The sequence below is a fragment of the Physeter macrocephalus genome, chromosome 1 (assembly GCF_002837175.3).
Source record: "Physeter macrocephalus isolate SW-GA chromosome 1, ASM283717v5, whole genome shotgun sequence".
In the NCBI taxonomy this organism is placed as follows: Eukaryota; Metazoa; Chordata; class Mammalia; order Artiodactyla; family Physeteridae; genus Physeter; species Physeter macrocephalus.
Genome location: NC_041214.2, coordinates 126,615,056 through 126,625,627, shown reverse-complemented (window position 1 = coordinate 126,625,627; position 10,572 = coordinate 126,615,056). Strand labels below are relative to the sequence as shown.

General features: G+C 36.1%; 1 protein-coding gene across 1 annotated transcript in view; it reads right to left on the bottom strand.

Moving 5' to 3' along the window:
- Positions 1-1,014: 1,014 nt before the first annotated feature.
- GBE1 (1,4-alpha-glucan branching enzyme 1) overlaps positions 1,015-10,572 on the bottom strand; it is a 305,486-nt gene continuing 295,928 nt past the window's right edge. The window contains exon 16 of the mRNA XM_055086124.1: positions 1,015-1,784. Within this exon, the coding sequence (XP_054942099.1) occupies positions 1,728-1,784 (57 nt within the window). The 3' untranslated portion in view covers positions 1,015-1,727. The remainder of the gene's footprint in view (positions 1,785-10,572) is intronic.

Below are 10,572 nucleotides of genomic sequence, written 5' to 3'. Positions count from 1 at the left end.
GACCATAATAGTAAGGTCAATCAACATAATGAAAATATAGCATATAACTACTCTGGTCTTTCTGACTTTCCACAGAGGTTGAAGTCAAAAAAACAAACAAAAAAACGAGTTCTAGGTGTGAAGTAATTTGTCATTTTTTTAAAGAGTCATGATAGAAAATTAGCATATCTCTTTATACATAAGAGCAAAGGTAAGAAATTATAAACTAGAACACAAAACATCATGGTTGTACATCATGTTATTATCAGTAACAGGCACAGTACACAAATCATGGCAGTGCTACAATGCTAATAACACATCTGTAAGGGGAAAAGCATTACAGAAGGCTTTCAGTAGTCTTTCCTAACATGTGTCATCATCACCTGGCATCGCTGTCAGGAAATCAAACTATTACTGTACTTTTGAAATTAAGGCAAATAACACGTGTCAGACCCAGATTCCAGGCTTTACTCAAGTTATAAGAAAGATGGTTAATATGCAGGTTTAGCTATAAAAGGAGGTCTCTTTTGCTAATCTCTTCCATTACTGAAACAGTTTTTAATAGACTTTCATGTACTCCTTATTAGTCATGATAATCAAGCTAAAAACAAACAAAAAAAGAAGCAATCGGTATTAATGTAAAGGAAAATATTAAATCTTTTAAAAAGTGACAGATACTTTATGTCTCATAAGTGCATCATAATTTCTCAGTTATGAATGAATTACCTGTGGCCTGCTATTTAATAAACCAAGGGGCAATTTCATGATGGAGTATCCCATGGAGTTGAGATAGTTCATTCAGCTTCTAAAAGTGTTGAGGTTTAGAGCTCAAAAGTAGCTTAAATATCTGAGTTATTTAGTATAATTTCAAGTTACCAAATAGTACCTAAAGAAAAAAGATAGTATTAATCCCCACGCCTACTCCATCGTGCAATGTGCACATATGTGGGGAAGGTCTCAGAGCTGAGAGAGGCATTTTAATATTCACTTTAAATCAATCCCCATAACATCACAGCAAAATAAACATTATCAAAGGCAATTTTGCAATTTTTTTTTTATTGACTGAAAGTAAAAGTTTCTGAAATGTTACAATCACCGAGTCAGGCCTTCAGAAATGAAGATATTAGCATTTACCAAGATACTAAGTGAACAAGAGATCACAAGATAAAACTTATGCAAAATAAGGCATGGATGAGTTCATAGGCAACAACTTTTATCTTTGACACAACTCTTAGTTTTATATTATTATTATATACTTATTACAGTATTTCTAAACACAATTTGAAAAACGAGAGTAACAATCTTGGTATTTTGTAATTTAGACCAGGAGATAGCAGAACAAATAAAGCCACCAGATATCCGCCTTAAAAAAGATGCTGTATACATTCAACAGAAATAATCAAACATGACACATGATTCAAATCTGAACTTAAAAGGACTAAATAATTGGCCTGTAAGGCAAAATTGTTTGAAGACATGATATATCACACTTCATTTGAGGATCCTAGCTGTTCAGATGGCTGGAAAATATAGTCTAGGATCTCCAAAACTTCAAAAAATATGTTCCCCTCTCCTCCTTAAAGAAAAGTTTGACATTCATTTTCATAAACCAGTATTGAATTTCAGACATCTGACATTTAGGCTAGACAAATATATTTTGAAAAGCTTACACATTACAAGCTCTGGGACAACAAGCGTGGGAAAACAAAGCGCACATCTTTCTTTGCTGGAGCTGAAATCAGATCTCTTCAGCTGGGCAGGTCCACATTCTGAAGGATGAAGGCCACTCGGTTTGGAATGTACACCTAAGACAACACAAAAGAGTCAGTGCATTTGAAAGAAGAGCTGGGCGTGATGTCATCGTGTCAGAGCGACTGAGGCATGATGCAGTTTCACATGTGCCTAAATTACAGTTACCTTTACAATTCTACTGGCTCTGAGGAGACTCAAATCCCACAGTTCCAACAGTTCTGGCATCAACGTAAGACTCCTTTAAAACAGTCACCGCTAGAGGGCTCCATACGCTTTACAAAAACCAATGTTCCTCAGACACTAGGGACAGAAATAGCCCTGGCTGCTCCTTTTAGGCGCTATCAGGTGGTGAAGGAAGGCTGCCCTCCAGTTCACAATGTTATTCTATTCAGGGGAATAAAAGTAACATACAAAAGATTGCTCACATCAAGACACTTTTATTATCGTTCTGGTTTGTGTTTTCTCCTGTTATTTTAAGAGCAAAACCTTAATGGTAACAGTGTAAGGTATCCTAAGTGTATTTTAGGCCCCGACCCAATTTAAATCAATCAAGAAGCTTGCCACTGCACCGAAAATACAATCCACATTCTTTGCCTGCCCCTGGGGAGTCCTGACTCAGCTCCTTCTTGAAAAGGTACAGCTCCCATCTCAGATCTGCTCTTCACTTACCCCTTCTCCCCTCACCATGCTCTGGCCACAGGGCCCTTCCCGTTCCTTGAACACTCCACATCCTTCCCTTCCTCCTGGTCTTGGCCCCTGCCTGCCCCTCTGTTCAGAACACTCTTTACCTGGCTAGTTCCCTATCTCTTAGATCTTGAAAAATCCCAGTTCCACGGAGAGGTGTTCCTTGATAACTCTAGATGTGATGGTGTCTCCATGCCATTTCCTATCACAGCATCATTTTTGTTTTCTTCTGAACACTTAACAATTTGTAATTCTTTTTCAAGTTTATGATCAATCCTTCCCACTAGGCCATGAGGTTTACCAGGGTATAGGCCACATATCTTCATATTTCTAACTTTTAGTAGGTGCCAATGATGACTAAATAAAAGAATGAATGATGGAGTAGGTAATACAGGGATCAATATGTGCATATTTCACAAGATATTCTTTAATACACTTACATCTAAAATAATTTTTATAAAGCTGAGAAGTGATTTGAACTGCTTGGTGCTTATCTACGTGCTGTTTTACACATATTTAATGACTATTAACAAAGCAAACAGTAAAAATAATATTATAGATTGCTGTCTTCATTGTGACAGTATCTCTCCATTTCTGACTTTGTGAATATTTTACTATTTTCAGTCACTTTAACTGAAAACTTGACTGACGGTTAAAAAAAAAAAGAAAAAGGTTTTTATAGTTTAGAACTGGAATGAAAGATGCAAAGCAAACAGGGCTTTAGGAAAAAAAAAATTAAAGAACAGGACAGCTGATTTTCATTGACTGAGACCATTGTATGTCCAATGCATGTCAACTCTGCAAATGAACACAATGTTTTCCCTTGAGGTTTCTGTGATAAAGACCTCTTACAACTGTTTAGAAAAAATAAGACACACCAATACAGCTGGTTAGCTTTGAACGTTAAAGATTAAAGCAGTTTTTAAATGATGGAATTTTGAGAAATTTATATTATGAATGTAACAACTAGGGAACAGTTTTTCTAATCTTGAATCAAAAGTAACAGTGATTTAGGAAAAGAACATGGTCATCTGAGAAAAATTTCACAAATGCTAACAGTTTACTGGGTTACTCAATGTCTCACGGTCTGATTTGCAATCCAGTACTTCCAAAAGATAAATATTACATTTTGCAGTCATTAAGTGTGGGGAACCCACGTAGTTCATTCAGTGCCATAATCAGTTTCCCTACAATTTACACATTGTTTTTAATGTCATATAAAACCACATCATGATTTAATTGCTAATATAATCTCTTCCATTCGATAGTTTCTCTTTGGCCGTGATAGGTAAGATGTTATAAGATTGGTTCAACAAAAGGAAGCTGGAGGTACTCATGAACAAAGCAGGACTATTACCAATGGTCTGGACAAATCCAGTCCAAAGGATGGCCTATTTCCACAATGACACTACAGACTAAAGCAGCAACAGACCAAAGCAAAAGAGGAGAAATAAAAGAAATCAACAATCAGATTCAATCATTTCTCTCTCCAGGTCTTCTCAAAACAGACATGAATCAAGAGACAGTTGTCCTGCCCTTTTAAAGGAATTTGCTATGTACTTATTCTAGCTTTTTAGTTTGGGGAATCACAGTAACTAGGTGTAACTAATCAGTGGGACAGCAGGTTATAATCAGAATGGTTCTGATTTGTTCTGTTAGGGCCATTCGAAAACTGAAGACCAATCTAAATTTCTCAGCAGCACCGGAAACTGGAGAAAAGAATTTCAGTTCCTTTTACCTTAAAAACATTTCTCTGATATTATTTGGTCCTATATGCAGATAAAAATATTCTGATTAGCCCAAGTCTCCTGAGAAAGAAGCAATAAAACACACAAGTCAGGCCAAGGACAAAAAATGATAGGTCCTTGCTCAGTGTGGCACAGTGATATACCAGGACACGGCACCTCAATCTCTTACTGGCTCTTATGCACTTTTGATATCTACTCTGATTCATAACCTCATACCGATTTCATTAATGAAATATGAATAACTATAAGCTCATAATTTATAAGCAATCTTACTCGCTGTGATCTCTGGTATTTTAGCTAGCCCAAATTTAAGTGTAAAGCAAACTGGATGACATAAGAACTTCAAGGCTTGCAATAAATGCATTGAGTTTCCTATTTTGTCATTTAATGGTTAAAAAAATCCTCCAAGAATTCTCTCTCAATGATGCTGGCCATTTTATGTAAGGAGCTTTATGATGCCAATTCCAGCCACACTTAGAGACCTCTTAATACTATCTGCTCAAAACCCATCAGTTGATAATTGTACAATATCATTAATGGGAATATTGTGTAATTATATTTTTTCACTGCAGTGTTAATTACCAGAATGTGTTCATGTTGCTTTAGAGCCCCTGCAGGATAGGCGACATGAAAGAATTTCCCCAAGCAATGGATTTTTCTTAACTATGGCTATTTATGGATTTTGGAGTTTTCTTCTTTACTAGGGTTCTGAGTATATAAATCAGTGTTCTTAGTAGTTAGGAAATGACTGCAAATCATACTAAAGGACTTAAGATAATTAGAGCTAATCCTTATGATGAGACAATTACAGACATGAACAATTTGGGGACTCTATAATTTAGTGCTAATATTGGCTCTGTAAATCTCAATTTACAATTTTAATTCTATAAATAGTTTTGATTCATACGGCAAAAGAAATATGAACATATTTTAAGTAGATTTAAACATAAATGCTTATATTTAAATACGAACAACTCATATTTAGTACACACATCACAAATAAAATATGCTGATAAACATGTTCACTAGGCCCACTTACTAACCATTAGGCCGTAAACGTTTTGTAGCTAGGATCACATGAAGAACATGTGAGACAGTGTAATGTAGAGCCATGAATTTCATTTTTCTAGCTATCTTTATAGTCCATTCTTCACAAGGAATCAGAATGCCACATTATAATCCAGTTCATTTATTAAGAGAGTCAAAATGCATGCTAATCTACCCAGTTACTTTGACTACCTTAATGACTTAATCACTACGCAAACCATTATGTATGGCTCAAAAAATAACTGACCACACAATAATCTACTATATTATGTCATCCAGGCAAAGTATTATGTTCTTCTAGGGTCAAAATTGAATTATAAAGATTAATTACACAATTTTTGCAAACAGCGTGTCAAAAATTTGAAAACAGAAAATTTGAAAATAACTTTAAATAAAAAATACTTAAAAGGCAAGTTTTGAAATGTTCTTAGAAATTGTAAAAGTTAGCAATAGCACATAATCAGAGTGATAACATCATTCGATGAAAAGGGCATTAGACCCTTAACAATCTATATATATACACTTGTCATAAAAAATCAAAAACTATTTTGAAAAATAAGGGTGACATATAAAATAATTTTAATTTTCACATACATGCTTTAGTTCATAAAATATTTTCTAAGAAAAAATCTTATTAATGTAGAAGTATATATTATCTCATTTAATTTAGACTATGAAAAAGAGTAAACTTTAAGAATCAAAATTGATTTTGTCTGAAAAAAAAAACTAAACATTTTCATAATTCTGGATAGAGCAAAAAACATTTCCCAACTTAATTTATATTTTCAATGCCTACAACTGAGGCACAATAAGAAAGATACCTCTATGCCAAATGCCCTATTTAAACTAGAAGTCTACCTCTGAATCACCAAATTTAGAATGGGAATAAACAGATCTACTTCTTAAGGATAAGGAGATTAACTGGCAAAGTAATAGATGCTAAAACTATTGCTTTATTCACATTTCACCATTAAGACTGCTTAAGTTATTGTAAAGGAATCTAATTCATTTCAGGTTCAATAATCTCTGCTCTTCCATTTGTGCCATGGAATTTGAACTTATGAATCAGAAAAGAGGACGAGAGCACCCCTGCCCCTCCTCGTGCACTGATTAAGATATAGGTTAATATAAGTTCCTATATCAGGAACCAAAATATACAGAAATCATTATGCTAAAATGGAGTTCCAAAAACTGTCAGTAAAGAAGAATGGAAAAGTTCTTCCCTATAGCTTCTTGGCATTTGTGAGATACTCCAATCTTAGCATATATGTTTCAACAGTAGTACTCATGCAGTTCTCCTCTGGCTTCACAGTTTCAACTGATGGAGCATATAAAGAAGACACCGGGATGGTACCTGGTGATGCTGCAGCATATTGGCTATTTTAAGATTCCTTTGAGCTCTGTTTGAAAACAGATTTGACACTTAATCAGCAGATCCTTTGGATTATTGAGCTTGCAAATTAAGCTTTGGCAAATACAGTGTACTAGTTATGATGGACAGAAATTTCATGGAAAAGAAAAAATATTACATTTTTTTCTCTCCTTCCCTAGGCATGTGGGAGGCAGAAGGTGGTCGAATGAGACCTAGAGCACTTAGGGTCATGTTCAAGAAACCTGACTGGATCCCAGCGCATATTGATCAGTTTAATAAAGAGTTCCATTATGATGATTCATTCTTATATTAGGTATGTATATTAATGTAATTTTTTTCTTTGGCTCTTTGAAGGATAACTCTGGTAAGAACAAATCTGTTTTATTGGATTTTCAGGTCTACTTGGGCTCCCTTATTCTTTTAAAAAAATTTTATTATATTATTTTGTTGCATTAATATAAATTATTACAAAAATCACAATGTCATATACAAAAATATATGAAATACTATAATGAATATTTTAGGTACACACACCTTGCTTAAGAAATCATCCCTAACCACCAACCAATTTTTTTTTAAATTGAAGTACAGTTGATTTATTGAGTTCCCTTATTTCTACATTAAAACCAGTGATCACTTCATCTGGAGTCTAAAGACTTATTTAAAATGAGTCAGTCCTAGATTGGCTCAAGATGGAGTAGAAGGACATGCACTCACTTCCTCTTGCAAGAGCACTGGAACCACAACTAATTGCTGAACAATCATCGACAGAAGGACACTGGAACTCACCAAAAAAGATACCCCACATCCAGAGACGAAGGAGAAGCCGCAATGAAAGGGTAGGAGGGGCGCAAACATGATAAAATCAAATCCCATAACCACTGGGTGGGCAACTCACAAACTGGAGAACAATTAAACCACAGAAGTCCACCTACTGGAGTGAAGGTTCTGAGCCCCACGTCAGGCTTCCCAACCTGGGGTCCAGCAATGGGAGGAGGAATCCCCAGAGAACTGGACTTTGAAGGCTAGTGGGATTTGATTGCAGGACTTCAACAGGACTAGGGGAAACAGAGACTCCACACTTAGAGGGCACACACAAAGTAGTGTGCAGACCAGGACCTGGGGGAAAGAGCAGGGACCCCATAGGAGACTAAACCAGACCTACCTGCTAGTGTCGGAGGGTCTGCTGCAGAGGCAGGGGGTGGCTGTGGCTCACCGCGGAGACAAGGACACTGGCAGCAGAAGTTCTGGGAAGTATTCATTGGCTTGAGGCCTCCGACAGTCCACCATTAGCCCCACCAAAAAGCCTGCAGGCTCCAGTGCTGGGTCACCTCAGGCCAAACAACCACCAGGGAAGGAACACAGCCCCACCCATCAGCAGACAAGCGGATTACAGTTTTACTGAGCTCTACCCACCAGAGCAACACCCAGCTCTACCCACGACCGGTCCCTCCCATCAGGAAGCCTGCACAAGCCTCTTAGATAGCCTCATCCACCAGAGGGCAGAATGCAGAAGCAAGAAGAACTACAATCCTGCAGCCTGCGAATGAAAACCACAATCACAGAAAGACAGACAAAATGAAAAGGTAGAGGACTATGTTCCAGATGAAGGAACAAGATAAAACCCCAGAAAAACAACTAAATGAAGTAGAGATAGGCAACCTTCCAGAAGAAGAATTCAGAATAATGATAGTGAAGATGATCTAGGACCTCGGAAAAAGAATGGAGGCAAGGATTGAGAAGATGCAAGAAATGTTTAACAAAGACCTAGAAGAATTAAAGAACAAAAAACCAGAGATGAACAATACAATAAGTGAAATGAAAAATACACTAGAAGGAATCAATAGCAGAATAACTGAGGCAGAAGAACAGATAAGTGACCTGGAAGACAGAATGGTGGAATTCACTGCCGTGGAACAGAATAAAGAAAAAACAATGAAAAGAAATGAAGACAGTCTAAGAGACCTCTGGGACAACATTAAATGAACAAACATTCACACTATAGGGGCCCCAGAAGGAGAAGAGAGAGAGAAAAGACCAGAGAAAACATTTCAAGACACTATAATTGAAAACTTCCGTCACATGGGAAAGTAAATAGCCACCCAAGTCCAGGAAGTGCAGAGAGTCTCAGGCAGGATAAATCCAAGGAGAAACACACCAAGGCATATAGTAATCAAACTGACAAAAATTAAAGACAAAGAAAAATTATTAAAAGCAACAAGGGAAGAACGACAAATAACGTACAAGGGAACTCCTATAAGGTTAACAGCTGACTTCTTAGCAGAAACTTTGCAAGCCAGAAGGGACTGGTACACATATATTTAAAGTGATGAAAGGGAAAAACCTACAACCAAGAATACTCTACGCAGCAAGGATCTCATTGAGATTGGATGGCGAAATCAAAGGCTTTACAGACAAGCAAAAGCTAAGAGAATTCAGCACCACCAAACAAGCTTTAAAACAAATGCTGAAGGAACTTCTCTAAGTTGGAAACACAAGAGAAGACAAGGACATACAAAAACAAACCCAAAACAATTAAGAAAATGGTAATAGGTACATACGTATCGAAAAAAATAGACTTTAAAATAAAGAATGTTACAAGAGACAAGGAAGAACACTACATAATGATCAAGGGATCAATCCAAGAAGAAGATATAACAATTATAAATATATATGCACCCAACATAGAGCACCTCAATACATAAGGCAAATGCTAACAGCTATAAAAGGGGAAATTGACAGTAACACAATAATAGTGTGGGACGTTAACACCTCACTTACATCAAAGGACAGATCATCCAGAGAGAAAATTAATAAGGAAACACAAGCTTTAAATGACACAATAAACCAGATAGATTTAATTGATATTTATAGGGCATTCCATCTGAAAACCGTAGATTACACTTTCTTCTCAAGTGCACATGGAACATTCTCCAGGATAGATCACATCTTGGGTCACAAATGAAGCCTCGGTAAATTGAAGAAAATTGAAATCGTATCAAGCATCTTTTCTGACCACTATGCTATGAGATTACAAATAAATTACAGGAAAAGAAACGTTAAAAAAAACGAACATATGGAGGCTAAGCAATATGCTACTAAGTAACCAAGAGATCACTGAAGAAATCAGAGAGGAAATCAAAAAATACCTAGAGACAAATGACAAGGAAAACACGATGACCCAAAATCTATGGGATGCAGCAAAAGCAGTTCTAAGATGGAAGTTTATAGCAATATAATCTTACCTCAAGAAACAAGAAATTTTTCAAATAAACAATCTAACGTTACACCTAAAGGAACTACAGAGAGAAGAACAAAACCCCAAAATTAGTGGAAGGAAAGAAATCATAAAGATCAGAGCAGAAATAAATGAAATAGAAACAAGGGAAACAATAGCAAAAATCAATAAAACTAAAAGCTGGTTCTTTAAGAAGATGAACAAAATTGATAAACCTTTAGCTAGACTCATCAAGAAAAACAGGGAGAAGACTCAAATCAATAAAATTAGAAATGAAAAAGGACAGGTAAAAACGGACACTGCAGAAATACAAAGCATCGTAAGAGACTACTACAAGCAACTCTATGCCAATAAAATGGACAACCTGGAAGAAATGGACAAATTCTTAGAAAGGTATAACCTTCCAAGACTGAACCAGGAAGGAATAGAAAATATGAACAGAACAATCACAAGTAATGAAATTGAAACTGCAATTAAAAATCTTCCAACAAACAAATGTCCAGGACCAGATGGCTTCACAGGTGAAATCTATCAAATGTTTAGAGAAGAGCTAACACCCATCCTTCTCAAACTCTTCCAGAAAATTACAGAGGAAGGAACACTCCCAAACTCATTCTATGAGGCTACCATCACACTGATACCAAAACCAGACAAAGATACTCCAAAAAAAAAAAAAAAATTACAGACCAATATCACTGATGAATATAGATGCAAAAATCCTCAACAAAATACTAGCAAACAGAATCCAACAA